This window comes from Protomyctophum parallelum (assembly GCF_964188405.1).
Source record: "Protomyctophum parallelum genome assembly, chromosome: 21".
NCBI lineage: Eukaryota > Metazoa > Chordata > Actinopteri > Myctophiformes > Myctophidae > Protomyctophum > Protomyctophum parallelum.
This window is the reverse complement of record NC_139713.1, coordinates 21,564,520-21,585,671: the sequence shown is the minus strand read 5'-3', so window position 1 is coordinate 21,585,671 and position 21,152 is coordinate 21,564,520. Positions and strand designations below refer to the sequence as shown.

Sequence of the window (21,152 nt, the reverse complement as noted above, 5' to 3'; positions counted from 1 at the left end):
CCAAAACTGATGTGTCACTGTTCATACTTATTGTGAGATTTGAACAGTGAGGAAGTTTGACATGAACAGAACAGGAATTGAAAATAGGGAAATGTGTAATGCTTGTTCACCGGAGGCCTGAAATACTTGTCGACTAGCAGGGAGGCAATTGTCATATCTGACTATAACTCACCACAGTTATCCATCCCCTACTGTACACATAATTATATATTTAAATTCAAACTCCCCCCCCCCCCACACACACACACACACACAATCAAAGTTTTTATGGTCACGAATCACGATTCACCAGGAAAACTATTTTCTGTAAAGAGCTGGAGAGATTGGGAGACCAGTGTTATTGAACATGAACAAACAGAACAATCACAGAAATTATTATAGTCTAGTAGCCAGAATGTGAACCCGGACATGTTGAGTACACACAACGTTTTATGTTAGAAATATGGATAGAAGTATGGGTCCCCAGCATGTAGAAACTGCCGGATGCTAACTTGAATATGTTGAGCAATTTTCATAATTGGCATAATATCTGACCATACCATTAACAACCTATAAGGGGGGGGGCAATCTAAATTTCATCATGCTTTATGTAGCATGTGACTAGTCAAACTAGGGGTTTTTCATGATCTGAATCCATTCCAAGCATTAGTTTTGCACTTTTTTTTAGACTTTTTTTTAAACAATGCTCTTATACGTCACATTCCGTGCTCAGTCTCAGATCAAATCATCACAATTCACAAATGTCATTCCGGCCAATCACTTTTGGCGTCTTCACTTTTATCTCAATGTACTTAGCTCAGCCAATCAAATATCGCTATGGGGTGATCAGCCAATCATCAGCCAATGTTTGTGTTCACACAGACCCGGAAAAAAATATTAGGCTCCGGCCGCTCCGCTCAACCGCCTTTAAAAACGAAGTGTACAAAATGTAATCTCAGTTCATTTACAATATACACTCAGCTGCACTCTTGATATGATACTGTAGGCCTAGTAGGTTTATGAGAAATGCTCATCAGTTAATAGGCGGTTCCATTGTGTACACTCTGGGGCAATTTAATTGGAAGAACCACTGCCCTAAATAATCAATCATATATCAATCACATTCATTAATAAATCATAATGTGTCACTGCGGTGCTTTCGGGGGTTATGGCCCGGCCGGGGCTGTGTCTCTGTCGCGGAAACGATTAGAGAGAGAGGCGTCCCGTCAACTGGCAGCAGGCAAGGCGGGGTGCCGGGGAGTGACGCGCCGCTAGAAAGCAGGGAGCGCGCAGCACAGTAGACCTGCCCTCCCGTCGCCATTTTTCGGCTCTAGCAGCACCACTCCTCCTCCCTCCAGTCAAGTAGTACAGTGGGTCTGTCTGCCTGGCCTGCCCGTGAGAAGAGACCAAGGGAAACAAGGCAAAGTAGGAAAAAATACCAATTACAGCGAACGCGGATTCGTTTCACGGGGAGCTGGTATAACGCGCGACACCCACGGTGCATGCTGTTGTAAGAACTCTTCTCATGCATGCATGGGAGGGAGGTGAGTCGGTTGTGGATTTTTTTCTTTTTTTTTGTGAAGACGTGTTGCAGGCCGCCATTTTTGCTACTGCCTCAAAAAGTCTGCTCCTCCGACTCAAGAAAGGGGACCTCTAAAAACACATTTCCGTGACGTGCGTTGCCTTATAGGAAGACCGAGGAGATATAAAGTAACATTTTTGGGGGGCGCCTCGCAACATTGTAACGACATGAGGATAGTTCTGGTGAGCCAGTAAGAAGGCAGCATTTCCGTCTCGTAGCCGACAGTAGGTTGGAGATAAACTGTGTTTTCTTTTTAAAGGGTTGGTTACTTTTTTTTCTCTGAAGAAGGGACGAAAAGGGGAACCTTGATTTGTTGCTACTTCGCCCCTCGCTCGGTGTATTTTCTGTTCAAAGGTTTGGGCTACTCTTATCCATTTCCCATTGACTTAAACTGGAGGGAATAGCATTATGTTTCAAAGTTGGATCCAGCTAGTCGAGGACTGTGTGTGAAACAACGTCAGGGTTGGTGGTGTGTTTATTGGCTGTGTCTCCGGAGCCTGCAGCTTTTGGCCAGAAATCAGTCGAGAAGAGCCTCGGGGCGACGAATGCCCAACCTTGGATTCTTTCTTTTTTAACATTCATTCACCCCGACCAAAACCCAACCATTTGCTAGTGGTCTGCTGCTTGTCCCGGCTGATCACATAGACGATTTTTAATTTATTGTTCGGTCTATTCTTGTAGGCTGTTTTATTTATTCTGATCAAATATGTCAACTGCACGGTTTGATTCGTCCGATCGGTCCGCTTGGTATTTTGGACCCGTGTCGCGACAGGAGGCACAGACTCGATTACATGGACAGAGGCACGGCATGTTCCTGGTTCGAGATTCGTCGACCTGCCCGGGCGACTATGTGCTGTCAGTCTCCGAAAACTCCAAAGTGTCTCATTATATAATCAATTCTCTGCCGAGCAAGAGGTTCAAGATAGGAGACCAAGAGTTCGAGCACCTCCCCGCCCTACTGGAGTTCTATAAAATCCACTACCTGGATACGACTACGTTGATAGAACCAGCTCCTAGGTATGTGACACACACGATCGCGCACACATACACGACTAAAGAATAAAGGCACAAACGGAGATAATACACCCTATCAAAAATGGATGTTAGGGGCTATCTGTATTCCTCAGGCACTAACCTACATTCCTATGCTGGCAGTACAGTCCACGATGGCACTGGCAGTGAACACTAACAGTGCTGAAATAATCACACTACAGGCTAGTAGTTGTTGTGTAGTTGACAGACCAGCCGGTTGATGTAGTTAGTTACTACATCAATCAATCATCAATCAAAAGTTACTTTACTACATTGTAGTAACTTTTCTCAGAAGGGGTGGTACTGCAGATGAGCTAGGTGGGGGGAAATCACACCAACCACCTGGAAAACAAAAATCTACTTGCCAGTGAGTCATGCAACCATTATCCATTTAGAGGCCAGCCATATAACATAAATTAAATATTAAAACAAATGTACGTGATTAAATTGGCCTGTGGAGCATTGATATTTGAGTGTTCCAAAATCATCTTTCGTGATTTAAAAAAAATTGCATTTTGTCCAGGACTGAGGCTGATTCTAAAAACGCCTTCTAAATCCTGACCTAAGTTTTCAGAAAAGTATTTATTCAAAAATCACCGTTGTGTGAAGTGAAACTCTTATCATACATCATCACATATTCCGGCCAATCACTTTTGGCAACGTCCTCACTTTTTAAGCCCTCAGCCAATCAAATTGCTATGGGGTACACACAATCACACAAAGCTGGGCATAGGAGGGGCTAGCGCCCATCAAAAATGACAAAAAATAACAATGTATGTTCCTATACTGTACATGGCAACAACTACCCCCAACCCAAAGGGGTTCCCGTCCTGAAAGGTATAATTACTTGCACAAGCAGAGTGTGCAAGTAATGTTATCAGTCAGGTGCTACGATGCGTATGTCCCTTAGCAGCATATGATATGACGTCATATGCTGGCACGGGACATACGGAAGCAGACCGTGCAGGTATGTTTTCTGTCATGCTACGAAGCGTATGTCCCATGACGTGATGAAGATATGTATAGGGTATAATTGGTTTGCGATGGTGATGTAATGATATGTTTCAGTGTCGGGTGGATTAAACGGACATACGCATCAAACCACCCGAGTAACCACATTATACCACTAATCAACTCAGAAATTACATACAAGCATATGTGATGAATATTATGTACCAATGCCAGGGTATAATTGGTTATCGATGGTGACCTAACGATGACATGTTTCAGTGTCTGGTGGACTAAAGGTAATGCCCCTATGTATACATGTATGTAATCTGACACCACTGCCATAACGGGCATAAGTACCGGTAATCATTACCATACTTAGAAATACTATTTTTTCCCCCCTCCAAAAGCAAGGTACGTAGCAAATGGCTAAACCTAATAATTCAATATTGCAAACGTTCTTTCACGGAGAGGCTAAGATTTGAAAGTTTGTAGCGGTCTACAGTACTTGCACGCTCTGCTTGCGCACTAGTAGGCCATGTATGGCCTACTTCTACTTCTGTGCAACAAGCAAGTAGGCACTCGATAGAGTGCAGTTCTAGTTACAAAATGGATTCCTGTGCATCCTTAAAGGGTAAGACCACATTTTTTGAGGTTTGGGTTGTGTAGTTACTTTGCCATGATGCAACTCCAAATGTGGACAAGAAATAAAAAAATACTGCTCCAGTGATTAGAAATTGATAATTCAAAATATGCTCCTCATTGACTTACATTGTAGCTAAAACAGCTCTCAAAGTCACTCTTTTAGTACGTAAACAAACACAAACTAAGTTGATTCAGACAATATAGAGCATCACCAAAACTCATGTGGTTTTATTTTTTCATAAAAATGTTAGATTCCTGTTGATTTTACTATTTGAAGATCTGGATCCGGATCCACGGATCCAGTCCGGGTTTTCTTCCCAATAAAATGGACAAATCAACAGGAAGATAACATTTTTATGAAAAAATAAAACCACATGAGTTTTGGTGATGCTCTATATTGTCTGAATCAACTTTGTTTGTGTTTGTTTACGTACTAAAAGAGTGACTTTGAGAGCTGTTTTAGCTACAATGTAAGTCAATGAGGAGCATATTTTGAATTATCAATTTCTAATCACTGGAGCAGTTATTTTTTATTTCTTGTCCACATTTGGAGTTGCATCATGGCAAAGTAACTACACAACCCAAACCTCAAAAAAGTGGTCTTACCCTTTAATGGGTTAAAGTCACTGATGTTTGAGGTTCAACTCAACACCAGGTTCTGCTTGGTTACAAATACATACATTATTCTACAAGTTCTCCCTCAGAAGCCTCTACCTTTGACAGATGTAAATAATGGCCTCTGGATTAAAAGCAGTTATATAAGTGGTAATAAAATATGCTTTAAGGAAGCTTCTCCTTGAATTCATAATCGACCCCATCAATCTTCTTAATACACTCAAGACTCCTTCCTCTGCCTCATCACCATGCATCTTGCTACCCAGATACCCAGTCAGCGGTCCCATCCAGCCCATGGTCGGGTCAGAGGAGAACCTGGAGTACGTGCGGACTCTGTACGACTTCACCGGCAGCGACGCGGAGGACCTTCCATTTAAGAAGGGCGAGATCCTGATCATCCTGGAGAAGCCGGAGGAGCAGTGGTGGAGTGCCAAGAGCAAAGAGGGCCGCGTGGGGATGATCCCTGTGCCGTACGTGGAAAAGGTGGTGAGGCCTCCCACCCACCCTGGCCAGCCTGCCCATGGCTCCCGGAACTCCAACAGCTACGGGATCCCTGAGCCGGCTCACGCATACGCTCAACCCCAGACCCCTTCTCCACTGCCCCCTGGCACACCCGGACTCATCAGTCACATGGCCATGCAGAACGGCCCCGTCATGGCTAAGGCCATCCAGAAAAGAGTGCCCTGTGCCTACGACAAAACAGCTCTGGCTCTAGAGGTAATGAATAACGAAGCTGATGATTTCCCCCCCTCCTCCCTGCTTTTGTCCCTTTCTTTCCATCCCCAGGTCGCACTGTACACTCCGAGATGGCAATGGAACTCCTACTAGGTTGTAGTAGTCCTCCTCCTTTTTGTTTTATTAATGTGCGTGGCAATATTACACAATCATGCATTTCTGGCATGGAAAGTAATACAGTTGGTAATGAGTTATTTTTTAACGGCGTGGCTCTGCCCTTTCTATGAGTCCGGAGCTAATCTCGCCAACCGCTGGACCGGTTTGCACCACGTCTTTTTTCCACACGTTTTATACTTTAAAGGGATATTTCACTTTAAAAGAAACGACATTTCATCATCTACTCGGGCTTATGCGAACACCACAGCCAGTTTTTAAGTTGCTCGTTTCAGTATTTAGATATTTGATATTCATTTTAGCTCCCCCGCACCCTTCCTATAGACACCCATTGTAACTTCATAACTTAAATTCCATTTTAACCATGTTGGATTCATCAAAAACACCCATCCTTTTTTCTGGTGACTGATACTGCCCTCCTAATACGTGAGGTGCCTGTGTTTCTTTTTTTTGTTTTTTTGTTTGGAAACTATATATAAAATATATATTAAAAAATGAAGGTAATTAAAAAAACACAGACTCGAGGACCGTCGAGCCAAAGTTGAGTTTGACTGGCTGGTGGCTGCTGCTGCTGCATAGACTGTGCTGCTGATAGATTCGTCGAACGATGGTGTCACGTGTTGAAAATATCAAATCTACAAGCTCACAACACGTCGCAAGGCGCAGCGTTGTGAGCTTGTATGTCTGCTATTTTCGATGGACAACACCGTCATCATACGGCGAAGCACACATCAAGTTGTTATACACACTACAGAAGCTTTGCTTGGTTTGAATGTATTATGTTAAGTCTTCTAATTATTAACTTTCCGTCACAATTACGCTTCCTATCCCCTATTAATCTTATGTTGTCATTAGTGGTCCCAGCACCCACCACCAATGCTAAAGTTGAGTGGGGAGAAAAAAAACTCCATAACCGATACCCTACACCAAGTCACCACGCTTGTTCTACCCACAGATAACAACTCATTTTGGGCTTGCTGCCTCAGTGGCCGGCTGTAAAGAGCCTTTTGTGGAGTAAGCCAGCCCCTCACGACTGCAAATGCAGACCTGGTAGCCACCAACGCTCTGTTTCACTATAATTATTGCAAAAAAGGTTACGTTATCACATAACGTGTGTGTGATAGCCTAAATATTGCTGGTCATGGTCATGAACAAAGTTATGTATTTTTACTCCTTAGTATAGGGTTTTAATATAGTCATTTTTCAATGCATGTCTATGGTGTGACGTCTCGAGATTCCCGCAGTGACCTGCTATTATGACTCGTCATTTTCCGAGGTGGATGGGCGGTGCTTCGGGAATGGGACCTCCTTCTTCTAATGGCTCTCAAAATAGACACAATCAGAGTATAGTTTCGTTGGCAAATGTTTTCACAATTATTACACAATTAAATTGGGAGAAAGTAGTGCCATTTTTGTTACCCTGCCTTTAATCTGACTATAAAAATGTAGGCTTTTCAGGTATCAATTTATTATCATTAACTAGTACAAAGCCCGTTGGGAATGCAACGCATGTCCCTTTCAATTATGCAATAGACATTGTCAGAGCTGACTCAAACTGAGGGTGTAAAAATTCATGCATTTATACTAGATTGCCACCAAATGGCAAAGAATGCTACGTTACGTGATAACTCACAGAAATCCATTTTGTTGACCACTAACCTAGTTTTATCACCGTTTTCAGCCAAGTTCAAAAATATGAATTCAGTGAAAATTGGTGTTGTGAGGCAGTGGTTTCGGCATGTCATCAGTGAAGGGGAGGGAGATTATGTGTGATGTCAGACCAGAGCTTGAGCTGTGTGAGAGAGGGAGTGTATTTCACGGTACCCAGGTAACAACCCGACCAATGTTGGGTTCCGAAACATGAAAACACTGATTTTTGTCCGTGCAATATCCTTTGTGCATAACTGTAGTCCTGGGTTCCATTGCCCGTTTGCGATTCAGTTTCCCATAGCTTTGTTTGTTTATTTCCGCAGATAATTTTGAACCGAAATTACATGATGCGTTTCCATATCAAAAATAACAGTGAAAGTACTATGAAAAATTACTCTAAATGGAGGTGTAGATTTCTTCTTTTTACTGTGGCACCCACTACGTCAGTGTACTGTGGCACCCACTACATCATAGTAAAGGTATTTTGCCATTGACTACACCTGAACGTTTGTACGGAATACATTTTTCTGTAAAACATCTATCAACTTAGCTGCCACATGACGTCACGGAGGGCACACACAAAGCCATGCGTTGGAGCGGCTAGCGCCGTTCAAAAAAGTATTTATTTATTCCACCTAGATATATTGGGAGAATCCACTTTATTCGCTTTTGTACTAACTAGAAGAATGATATTGAGACCTGGTGAGAGTGACTTGAAAACGAATGGCTAGAAAAATGATTAGGGCTGCAGCATAGTCCAAATGAACTAGAACCTTTTTTGGCGCAGATCAATAAGATGTGACATAGTGGAGGAAAAGAACTTCGGCAGTGCCCAACTGCCTATGTGGGTGTTTTTTCTTTTTGTGCTTTATGTTGTTAAATTGCCGTAATCTTCCTGCAACGTACCCAGTACCACAGATTTGCCACGACTGATTTCAGTCATTGACTCATTTGGAATTGGAATCCATAGTAGCCATAATGTCCTTTTTTATAGAAGCATGTCACACACCACATGCGACACATTGTCTTCAACTGGTTGTTTGACCAGTTTCACATAATCACAATTGTACATATTGCGCTAACTGTTTAGAAAGCAGCACTAGCGTGGGAGACTCCTTTCATGCTGTTTCACAAATCGCAGATTCCAATTTGGCCGTTTATTAATCCATGCGTACCATGGACAGTTGTCTGAGGAGGTTAGGAGGTACAAATGTCTGTCTACAAACACAACCAGATGGCAATGAATTAATTGAGCGGGATAGCACAAATCTCAAAAATAAATTGAGTTAAAAAACACGTTTGAGGTTGAATTTCTCGTATAGTGGGTGTAGAGTTGTCCCAATACATTTTTTTCCCAGACCGAGTAAGAGTACAAGTACTTCATTTTTAGTACTCGCCGATACCGAGTAGTACTGATACGAGTACTTTATATTTATTTACTTTACTTTGTTGGGTCTGTTTTGGGAGATTTGCTGCAGTGTTGAGTCAGACTTGCTCCCGTTGCATTCGTTCAGCCAAGTGTCAATTGGATGTTTTGGTACTCGGGTCAAAGTATCGGGGCCAGTTCCGAGTACCGAGTAAGAGTACTAGAGGGTGGTATCGGCACGAGTAACCAATACCAGTATCGGTATATATAACACTCAGAAGAACCCAGAGCACGGCCACAGGTTTGTTTAGGTTTGCCCTGCCCAAGCTCAAAAACTGATCTTGATGTACTTGATTGTCAGTTCATCAGACTATGTTGATATATATCACACTACAGAGCAATAATCCTGCCCAAGTAAAGGCATGTCTGTTATGAATATGTAGCATCCTTCTGCGTCTTTCCTCTATGCATTAATTAAGCGAGAAAGTCTGTTTTATAGTTCAGCTACAAGTCAGTTTAAAGTCCAGGGATTATTATTGCACCGGCTTTTTGTAAACCGTGTAAAAGTGATTTACTGAGTTGCGAATGCCCAATTTTATATGGATGTTTGAGGCAGGTAACCTGGCACATAATGATGTGATTATGGCTACTGTTGTTGGCAGGTTTGATTGTTAATATGTCATCGTCATTCAAAACAACCATAGTAACTGGTTAACTAAATGAAGTCAGAAAGCAGATGGATACTGTTATTTCTGTGTGTTGTCACTGCTGTTGTAGCCTGGGGTCCACCTATGCTATGGCAGTATGGCATAGGCAGCTCCCGGGAGAATCTAGACACAGCTGCGCGACACGAGACTATTTAAGAGAGAGAGAGGAGGGTGTGTACGGGTGTGCGTGTGTGCGTCAATTTAACAACGGTACAGACGATCAGAAATCAGCAGAGACTGATCGACGTTTGCGCTACTCTATGCCGAATTGAAGTGGACTCGGACCCAGACTTTTTTTTTTCTCCCTGGAAATAAAAACGTCTGGGTTTCTGAGGCTACTGCTGTTGTATCCTACTGGCTCACCTTCCAGTGTGGAGCCCCCACCAGGAGGACATGGAGCCATAACTCCTCCTGCCCAACACTCCCCACTGACAGTTGCCGTCCCAGCCCATAGGAGTACGTCCTGTGACAAATATCACCCTCCCCACCCAAGTTCCCTCCCCCAAACCACCAATTGTGTACCTATAGACGCTGGACAAAGCTGCATCCACCATGGTGGATTCGAACCCCCAGACTCTGCCAGCTACATTACCACTGCAGTGCACCCAAGCGCCCCAGTGTGTCCTTTTCATCAAGCATTACAAAATGCTCAACATCTAACCAGAACTTTAGGAGCTATGGCTATTTCGAACACACACACACACACGGACAGGAGTGATTACTATAGAGGGTATGCACATGCATCAAGTGAATGGCAAATTGAGTGGCAAAGTGAGTTTAACGTTGTTTAATCTAATGCAATATGATAGGACTTTTCTGGTTGGATGTATGGGCTGTGAAGGCCAGAAAGTCGTTTTTTCCACACTCAGTAGGTGTTCCCGCATAACTTCCGGGTATGATGATGATGATGTCACACTGTTCCCTAGTCTATACCCTTGTTTCTGAACTAGGCGCACCTTTCCATGACGACACAAACTCAGTGAAACTGTTCCTACGTGCTATGGGATCCATACCGTTTGTAAATGAAAAAAGTTTATCTAGTGCAGTGGTTCTCAAATGTTTTAATTAAAAAAAACACCATTTCAATAAAGGAGAGCTCACACCAATATGGAATAAGCGAATGTTTATTGGAAAGATTTTGGCAGCAGTTTAGCAAGCAAAATGGCAAACGGCAATGGCAAAATGATGGCAGAGCATTATTTTGGCGATTAGACTCCAATTGCATTTATTGAATAAGATTGGCTTTTAATAGGGAGAACCCCCCCCCCCCCCCATTGGATCATTTGAGTCTAGATGCTGGTGGTGGCAGCTGAGCAGATGAACCTCCTTCCTTCTCAACACTAGATGACAAGGTGTAGTTGGGGATGGAGGTGGGTTGCTTGTTGCAAACTGAAAAGAGAATGGCGAGTGTCAGAGGCAGTGATATTTAAAGGCCTGATTGGCTACTGCAAAGTGCTACGATTTGTGAACAGATTTTCAGTGTGAGAACGGAAATGACGAGCTATGATAGTGCTGAAAGGCCGAATGAAAGCGTTTGTTAAGATCTTCCTTATTGAACCTTTGCTAAAACTACATATGTGTTGCTATGATAGTGCTGAAAGGCCGAATGAAAGTGTTTGTTAAGATCTTCCTTATTGAACCTTTGCTAAAACTACATATTTGTTGCTATGATAGTGCTTAAAGGCCGAATGAAAGTGTTTGTTAAGATCTTTCTTATTGAACCTTTGCTAAAACTACATATTTGTTTTTGCTGTAAGTACCAATATCTGTTGCAAGAAAACAATACTTTGCTCGTTACCGAGCACCAGATCTTTATGGTACATTGTTAATTCTTACATCTTAGCAAGTCCTGTGAATAATTTATCAGTTCTCTCCTCCACTCCCTCTGTCCTTTTTCTAGATGAAATATATAGATTTCTTTAATCAGTCTGATTTCTTTTGTTTTTGAGATAATGTAAAATAGTCAGCTTTTTGTCTGGGTAGAAATGCTGAGTAATCCGGCACAGACTGTCGTACTAGCTTTCTGGAAGTGTGTGTGCGATTTGTCAAACTCATCCCAAGGGTCACGGCTAAAGGACAGCAGCAGCTCATGTACAATGTGGCAGCCTAACAGCACTGCAAGGTCCATTTATTATAATGAAAAATATCGGATCTACAATCTCAACAATACAGTGTAGCTTGTAGATCGGCTGTTTTCGGCAAAGACCTTTGGTATATGAAACTATCTATGAATTCTATGATAAAGTTTAATCTGCAACACAATTTTATACAAAGATGTAGTGGGGTTCCCTGTTTTATCTGTCTCTCAGCTAAGGGGTCCTTGGCCTGGAAAAGAAGACCCCCGTTATGGATTAATTCACAATGCTATTCATCGTTGTGCTCAAATATAAAGATGGTACTGTATAATAAAATGTAGAAGGCCAGAGGTGTACTGATTACTCAGAATCAGGGGAGGGGGTACTATGTAAGCTCAGGCTTCTGAAGTAGATTTTAAGGAGGCAGCACAATCTATTGTAAAAGTATATAATTCCATTAGTGGCAATCCTATATTAAGATTTGGCTAATAATAGGGTTGTGGGTGCATGCTGCTTGTGAGTCATTTCTGTGTACACTGTACAGTATATTGAAGTTATTTGTCATTTCTGCCCCATATGCAATTGTTGTTTGCAAAGCCTGAAAGGCAAACGGAAATAGTTTTAATTTACAGTATGTTCCAATGTAAAAATAAAGAACACAGTTAAATCGTTAACCTTTATTTGTGCAACAATAAATCAACCAAAATGTCATGATTGTGACATCCCTAGTTGCTATGAGGTCATTGAAGGTAGGCATTCAGGAGACCATATATTTGGATGATGCAAACATCTGTGGCACGTTTCCTGTTGTGACGCGTGTGTGAACTGCACAGAACTAAAACCGGGAGGAGTCTACCCTATTGGCTTGGGATGCCTCTTTCCTTCATATTATACTTTATGAACCACTGAGATGGTCATTGAGGTCTCACTCTACTAAACTGGAGGTGGTTTTAATTCAAATCTTCTCTAACAGGTGAATTTTAACTGATGTGAGCTACATGGCTAAATCCTGAGTGTCAATTTAGCTCTGAAAGTGGGTTCATCTCTACACTTGATAAATTAATTTAAATCTAGCGGGGGAGGTGTATTTCCTCACATTGCCTCAGATAGTAAATTTCCCCTAGCTGCTTGGTTAGCTGTAGCCTGAGTGATTGACTTCTAACGAAACCCTAACCACATCTTCTTTCAGTTAGTGTCAGCCTGTGCGTCGTCCACAAACCCACAGTGTGTAGCATATCTCTGTAGGACTTTCCCCAGTCCCCACCATTTGAATGCAACATCTAGGACTTGGACAGTCATACACCCTGCCCTTCCCTTTTCCCCTTGCATCAAATCCCTTTGATCTACAAGCTCACAAATTTGTCACAATGTGCTGTGTGCATGTAGATTCGATTTTTGCCAAATGTTACCCCAGAATAGGGTGTAGGGGACACTATTGTTCATGTGGTTATGTTTGTCGCCGTTTTTTAACATAGAGTATAAATAGAATGGTCTCCGATGTGTACACCAGCTTGGGTACAGTTTTTACAATAATGACGTGACCAAAATAGTAATGCCAAGATAAAAGTGGTTAATGTGGCCCAGGCCGTAGCGTAACGGTCTGGGCACCGGACTGGTGATCCAGTCGCGGTGTGCCGCGGGTTCGACTCCCGGACCCGACACGGCCTTTACCGCATGTCATCCCCCCATCTCTCTCCCGTTTCCTGTCAGCCTACTTTCTATCCCTTAAAAAAAATCAATAAAAGCGTAAGCCGCAAAAAAATATCTTAAAAAAAAAAAAAAAAAAAAGTGGTTAATGTGACATGATTTAATTGAAGTTAATTTAGTTACATATACATTTTTATTATATTATTTTCCCTTCATTGGCCCCTGGGTGCTGCAACCTGCACTTTGAGAGGATAAGACCTTTATTGATCCTGCAAAGGAAATTCTGTCACCTAAGGCAGCACAGCAGAGAACCGCTGGCCTAGGGTTCAGTTGTGTTGTCTTAAATTGAGGCAACGGCATGTTCCACATGGCCGGACCAATTTGTGTTTTTGGTTGTTATGGTGTAGCACACACTTCTCCCCATGTCTTTCATACGTTTTCAACTTTAGCGAGAATAGCTTCCCGTGTCAACTAAGTAATGCATTACCTTCAGAAACTGTTCTTTATAGTTGTATGTGCTTCATTTGAGGCTGCTTCATTTTAGGGTTTTCTGTGACAGTGACACAAATGTTACAGTTTATAACACTGAATGTTGTTTAGTTTCATATTACTTGTAATCGAAAGTAATCTATTAAATGCATATATTTTAAAAGTAACTTCCCCAATGTTGTCTCAGTGCAGCCTGAAGCCAAAACCCTGCATTGTAGTAGCATGGGCTCTTGGGTTTAGGAAGCATACGCTCAAATGAATTATTTATTTGACATATGAAAAAGGCTATTTCCAACTAGAGAATAGAAGTCGAGTTATCTCAGAGTTTGATATGTATGCCGTTTGGGCCTGAACCTAGCTTTCTGCTAAAGGTAAGCTATATTGGACAAGGCTACATCAAGGCTAAGTCACAATAATTCACAATAGTGATTGTGCATGCACAGCAACATTGATCCTACAGTACTTTTATACATCCTACCTTCGTGCTGACAACCATTCTTCTAATGTGCAAATAAACATACTTTGTGGACAAACGGCCACAAACGGCCTAGACTTTCTGTTCAGATTTGACTAGTTATTGAGAGGAATTTGAACAATGCAGTGTATATGTGTATATGAACTATTAGTTGTATAGCTCCCAGTCTTACCTTAATATTTTTCATCACACACACTGTATTTGTGAAGTAGTGGATCATACATCTACCGCCTTCTCCCGACCTTTGACACACTCGTCTAATCTCATTGTGATAAAATTGTCAAGCAGAGTTCATACTTCATCATACTTCACCAGACCAGACCTGTTCCACGGACACATATTGTGACTGATGCTCAATTTACGACACTGTCATAAGTCAAGTCAGCGAGTTGTGAGCTTGTAGATCTATCTACATGTAATGGTCTTTCCCCGGTTTCATGAAGGGACAAAGGATTATCATCACAGATAAAGAATGTCCTTGAAGCTTCGGCCCTATTCTGAACTTTAAGCTACCAATAGCGTGTCCTCCACACATTCAGGTTTTAATCACATTGTACGTCAATGCGACCATTTCTCTTTTTAATCCTGATATTAAGAGCATATGGTCCAACCAGATTGCGGTCACACACAATGTCGTAAAGTGTCTGAGCAAAGTTGAATAAATGCCGCTCCAGGGGGCTCTGGTCACGCTCGCTATCCGCTCATGTTGATTCCCACCCGCCGGTCCTCGCTCACAATGTTTAGAGCCAGGTGTGCACTTGACTATATAGTAGCACAAAGTCAAGAGACACTTTTATCAGAGCCTTAACCCATTCTGTACGGGCACCCATTTTGGTGTCAGCATCATGTTATGCTTTAGCTATTTAAAAATAGCAGATCTACAAGCTCGTATCGCGCCACCGAGTGGCGCGATACGAGCTTGTAGGTCTGCTATTTTTGAAAAATCTAAAAAAACGACTGACATTTTTAGAATCTGATCTCAGGTCAGAATGGATAATCAGACCAGTGTGTGTCCGGCGGAAACCTCGTATGAATCTGATCTCAGGTCAGAATGGGTTAATAGCCAGTATTGTATTGATTCATTAATTCCTGGCAACAGTTGACAGCATTATTTTGTATTTGTGATCCTGAATGACCCTGACTTTAATTCCATACAATAGTCCACCAGGACCATCGATAACTCAAATTAAAAGTAGTTCATTTTTATCATTTCAATCTGTGTACAACGAACATTTTTGGAGCTTCTTCTTTTTTTTATCGTGTGTGGAACTGAGAAATTGCTCAAAACATTTGAAGAAGAGTTTATGAGGCTGTTGCCATGTTTTTAAACCTACTCTTATTCCACACTTGTGGTTATAATCATTTTTACCACATCATATTGAAGATGCTTCTACCGTAGCCGTTACGGGCATTCATGTGACTCTGTCCCTGTCCTCCTTTCCTCAGGTCGGTGATATTGTCACGGTTTTGCAAAGGAACATGAGCGGCCAGTGGGAGGGAGAGGTGAATGGCCGAAGGGGGCTGTTCCCCTTCACCCATGTCAAAATACTGGACCCCCAGAATCCAGACGAGAGTGACTGACCTGGAGCTGAACTCCTTTTCCCGTGTCGACCTACACCCCAATCCGCTGGCCGCCCCACCGCCAGAGTCAACATGGTTACGTGCTTGCCTGCTTGGGGGCTGTACCACGATAATGCCCCTTTTATAATGTCCCGCCAACCATCGCGAGGCTTTTTGACTGTTTACAGCTTTGGACTAAAACCTGATCCTCACCTCTCCCTCGGTACCCTCTCCTGGTTCTAGGCTCGGCAGTGTCATTTTTGCCTTAGTGTCCTTCCATTTCCAGACCATTGGGCATTGTGTGTTTGTGCGTGTGAGTGTGTGTACCTTTATCGTGGATCTTGCCAAATGGCATCACAACCAGATTTTTTTGTTGCATTTTAAATGTGAGGGGATTTTGAAAGCATTGGTGTGATTTTTGTGTTGTTGGTTTGAGGATTACTTTTTTGAACGACAAACTGTGGAAAAAGGCAATATCCCTTTAGACTAAGGATACCACTGAGGCAATGAGGAGCTAATCAGCCTGTGTCAACTGTTATTTCTCGAAACAATCGAGTCACTGTTCTACTTAAAATATTGCCACACGCATGCACACGTTTTACTTGGTCGTGAGGTATTCAGGTCAACCGAGTTTAATGTATGCGTGTCGCATGACTGACGGAAACGGACTTGGGCCAGAGACGGAGGCTGAAGAGTGGTGCTACGCCATGATGTACATGACATCATATCGGGGCACTGTTTCTCAACATCGGTTACGGGGCCCAAATGTATCCTTACAGGTCTGTAGAAATGGAAAGTGGAACCTTTGTCTTAGGGACCCCAATCTACACTGTACAATTCTAAGTGTTAATGTAACTCTTGAGAGTGTACAAATGGAGCCCTTTATGGGTCCATTTGGTTCCATATGTATAAACTCGGAGTACCCCTGGTGGTACCCAAGCCCGACGTTGAACCTGTGTCATAGAGCCTACCCAATCACTGCCCCCGAAACGGACTTCATTATCATATTTATCTCTTCCTAGGACAATATGTGAAACGGCCGGTATGTGATTTCATCTTTGTATTATTTGTGCCATATGATCAGCAGTGTAGATGGAAGTTTTATTTATTTTCCCCTTCTGTCAGTAAGCAAAATATAGTAGAATGGACCATTTCACAAGTTGAATGAACACTCAAGGTTTTTAGGGCACTTTGCTATGTCTATACATTTGCATTAAGAACATGGCTTGGAACTGAATATGCTTTTGGTTTCCGGACTGCTGCAAGTCAAGGATGACAACTATTTGGACTTCTTGCACACACAAGAAGATGCAATGCTTCAAGCAAGTATTCAATAATCGGTAAGCAGCAGCAATAGTGATGACATGGCCTCCCGCAAGCATCTGTTTAGCGCTGCCAGCTTATATTTACAGGTGCCTAGTCTAGTGGACATGGGGAGGGGCAAATGTGTGGTTTTATATTGTTGCGACAAAGTATAAATCAGGCTTGGTGGGATTTCACACATTGTACACAGTACTCGCCTAGCATCCAATGATATAGGTCAGGGGAGGAGGGCAGAGGTTGCAGCCATCTAATGAGATCCCATGTTTTCAAAGAATGCATTTTTCACACATGAGGTCCTACCCTTTGACAGTGATGTCACTGCTCTCTGTTGTGTGATTTGACATGGCCGAGTCCGATGCCTGAGAGATTTTTATTTTTTATTTACAAATGTTTTTAATTGATATTCCAGCACACAGCGGTGAATTGTCGAGCTTTTCCAGTCCTACTCGTTTAGAAACGATTGGATCATCATCATCATTGGATGCATATTTTGGAGCAGAAAATGGAACGCCATTGGTCGATGTGCATCCCTGGGTCTCTCCTGCACTATAAACAGACCTGGTCTGTGATCTTAAGGAATATTTGAATGCTTGATGTAGAAGGGCTCCCCTAGGTTATACAAATTTCAGCTCATGTGTGTCAGAGGAGTTGTTGCGGACATTAACCTTCAGCGTGCTGGACTCACCCACCCTTATTGCGGTATGCTAAAAGAACACTGAGGATTCTATTGTGCAAGTGTAAGCCGTAAGGGGCAGTCCATGCCAATAATGATGTGATGTGAACATGGTCGGTGTCATGTTTCTGTTAATCAAATCGCTTTGAAAGTCAACCCGACTATCCTTCACCACTGTCGTCATAGTTGGTGTGAACACTGCAATCACTTGGGTTTGAATGATCATCAGAACAATATATTTATATTTATAGCTCTTCCTTGGTGTGGATGGCCCTTTAACCCTTGACCCCAATCACTTTCCCTTCCTCTTGTGTCTTGTCCTTTCAGTGCTTTCCTTTCAAGGCCCTGCTCAGCCTTTCACCATTGGCCATATTCACACACCGGCCATTTCACTGTTACGTCATGTGTGTGGGTGGGCATAGGCTGGGTTATGACGAGTATTACTTAAGAGTAAATTGGTGGCCTTGTGAATATGGGCAAATGTTCAGCCTTCAGTCGCATCCCAGTTTTTTTTTCCCCCTCTTACTTTCTGGGGTGGGTGGGGTTCTGTTCTTTTTTTGCCAGCTGTTGATTCAAGCATTTTTGTTAATAAAACTGTTGGATAAATGAACGTTGACCGAAAGGTGACTTTTTCAAAAGGGAAACGAATGCCTGCTGGTTGCCTCTGTGCATGACCTCTTGGCCTGGGAGATGATGGTTCTTCCTGGTCAAATGCTGCTTTATGTCATTTCTTATTTCATTATTAAAATAAAAGTTTGACCTGTTCTAATGCCACCTGGTCTGAAATCAAACCAGTCTGGTTTATTTTTTATTTTTCTTGTCAACCATCACAAACCCCACTAATTAAGCAATACACCCTGAATATTTCGCTCTCAAGGTGGACTGCTTCCGTCATGCTTCAGATTTGTTTTGTAAAGGCATTAACAGTATTACAGTGCTCTTCATTTTTCTCATGTTCTAGGAAAGCCTCTGTGTTGTCTTTTACTTAAGAATGGAAAAATTGTGCCTTTTTATTTTCTTATACCATTTACATGTGTTAATATTTCCCATGGTTAACACCCGTGCTGGTATGGACCCTTTATGTACAGAACAAGTAAATAAAATTTACGTCTACTTCTTTAAATTTGCTCTGGCCTGGTAATGTTATTTAGGTTGGTGGTATAGTCTCTCCTCTGTGTGCGGCGGGGTGGGAGGGTGAGAACATGTTGGAACTAGACAGCCATCCAAGCGTGTGTAAGCCTGATCCGGAAATGGTGGATCTACAAGCTTGCAATGATGCCACATCGTGGCCTGTGGTGAGCTTGCAGATCTGCTATATAAATTAAACATTAAAAAACTGGAGCAGCAGGCGGATCCTCCTCTTCCATCTATTCTATCAGTTCCAGTTTCGATTGTGGCTGCGCCCAGGAGAAAGGAAGCAATTAATGAATGTTAATGAAGTGCTAATAAAAGCGAGCCAACAGCTCGTTGACCTACAGAGTGAGGGAATGGAAAACTTCTCAAGGACAAAATTGCACACGAATCTCAATTTTTCCCACCATAGCTATGCATAACCTAAACCTAATGCATTTTTCTTTTCAAAACAAAGCTGAAGTAGATACTATAGAATTATAGATAATAAAGCTTTACATGTACATGTATACATAGTATAAACATTTATTTTTAAAATTATATGTAACTCACTAAACTCAGACCTCAGAGGAACTGGCTGCTGCACAATGACATACATTGAAGGCTGATTTATATTTTGTACTACCACAATGTATAAATTAAGCAGTGGTTGTCTCAGGCTGCCAGAAATAGATGACAGCCTACGAAATCAATGTATTGGCATGGCACCACACAGTTTTCGCATTTGCTAGCTTTGGCTTTTACTATCACTGAAAAGAAGGTCAGCACCATGTTTTGGAAGAGGTTGGGAGAGGGTTGCTTTACTGTCTAAATCCTGGCTGTTCATTTGACTCAGACCTACAAGAGTCACTTTTTACAGAGCTAAATGAACACTCAGGATTTTGTGTTGAAGGCCAGTGGTTTTGATTTAGTTAGCTGTTTGTCTAACTTGTCACTGTATGAAATTGCATTGCATTTTTATTAGCAACCTGTCTGTGAACGTCAGCGCCTCTGCACGGCCAGAGTTACAGACCCATAAAGGTCCATTTGGTTCCTACTAACTATCAAATTAATTTAGCTGGGAACCCCTTGGAACCCCATCAAAGACCCCTGGTGGTCCCTCGACCCTGTGTTGATAACCACTGCCCAAAGAGATGATGTAAAGGTGACGAGCACAAACAGGTGCATATGGGAGACAGGGCCACAGCCAACTCTTGGGGGTTGCCAACGCAATGGAAGTCACATGAGAATAAGTGACACTCCGTTGGAGCTGGTATAAATAAGGCCACTTGCGTAACTGCCTCTAGGCCCAGCAAGCTCCTGTAGTAAGTGTGTCATGGTTGTATGTACTTCAATCTGTTCCAGACACACTTCAATGCAGAGCAGTCAGTGCACCTCGGCATGGCACTAAACGGTGAGCTAGCATTCTTTAGTACAGAGGTTGCCAAAGCACCCAACGCTTCGCATCGCAATGTGTCACCAGCTTGTAGATCAGATATTGTGTTCAAACATTCCATCTTTATAAAGTATTAAATCTCCCGTGCCAATTATCTTTCTTATTCCTTTCACACAGGCAAGTATACAATTAACACAGGATTAAACAGATTAGAATAAAATTTAAATATGGCATTTTCTAATCAGGACATTTGAGATTTGAGCTTCTTGTTGATTCAGCTGATTGTACAAAGCCTTTTCTATGTTTTCCATAATTGCAAGGTCTCTGAAAATAGCTTTCCATACAATGATTTAATCTTTTCTCTTCCAGTACCTTTAGCATTGTGGCTTTAAATTGTGCCAGGTCAAATCGTCATTAAAGCCAGTCGATGTAATCATTTGGACTTTGATAGTGGGTGGCTGCAGTGGGAATGGTTGCAATGAATAAAGCTTAGCTGAGCCTAACCCTTCCTCTCTGTGTGTGTGTGAGAGAGAAAAAATTAGAGAGTCCAATATCTTAACCACTAGACCAAAGGGAGCCACTGCTATACACTTGCACCTCTTGGTACCACAGCACCTCAAAGGCCCTTAAAACAAGGCTCCAGACTACAGCATCTTGCAATGGGTCTGGTCTACTACAAGATTCGCCACACAACCAAGATACCCATGTACCTGTTTAAATACTTCCTTAATGTCAACGAAGTCCACACTCACAACATCAGAGAGAGTTCAACAATATGTGCAACCCAGATTCGGTTTAAACAAGGGACTAAATTAATTTCACTCCTATGCCACCAAAATGTGGAAAGCCCTACCAACTGCCATTAAGAAATTTGAATCCCTTGACTCATTCAAAAATACGCTCTTAAAAGGCACCTACAGTATATGGATGGCTGCTGCAATTCGAAACTGGCCCCCGTAAATAAAGTCTGAGTCCACCCCTTTCCCCCACTAGTGTAGGCCTACTTTTCCCCCCTTTTATACTGTCTTTAT

The 21,152-nt window shown here is 42.3% G+C and overlaps 1 protein-coding gene across 1 annotated transcript; it reads left to right on the top strand.

The window, feature by feature from the left end:
• The first annotated feature begins 1,283 nt into the window (after nt 1-1,283).
• On the top strand, nt 1,284-18,732 carry crkl (v-crk avian sarcoma virus CT10 oncogene homolog-like). The gene is made up of 3 exons (XM_083793206.1): nt 1,284-2,578; nt 5,068-5,518; nt 15,506-18,732. Exons 1-3 carry the CDS (start codon nt 2,268-2,270, stop codon nt 15,638-15,640), a joined length of 897 nt encoding a protein of 298 aa, XP_083649332.1. The 5' UTR covers nt 1,284-2,267; the 3' UTR covers nt 15,641-18,732.
• The last annotated feature ends 2,420 nt before the right edge of the window (nt 18,733-21,152 follow it).

Coding starts and splice junctions, on each gene's coding strand:
- crkl (XM_083793206.1), top strand. CDS start 2,268: ATGTCAACTGCACGGTTTGATTCGTCCGATCGGTCCGCTTGGTATTTT. Junction 2,579..5,067: donor TTGATAGAACCAGCTCCTAG/GTATGTGACACA, acceptor CTTGCTACCCAG/ATACCCAGTCAGCGGTCCCA. Junction 5,519..15,505: donor AAACAGCTCTGGCTCTAGAG/GTAATGAATAAC, acceptor TCCTTTCCTCAG/GTCGGTGATATTGTCACGGT.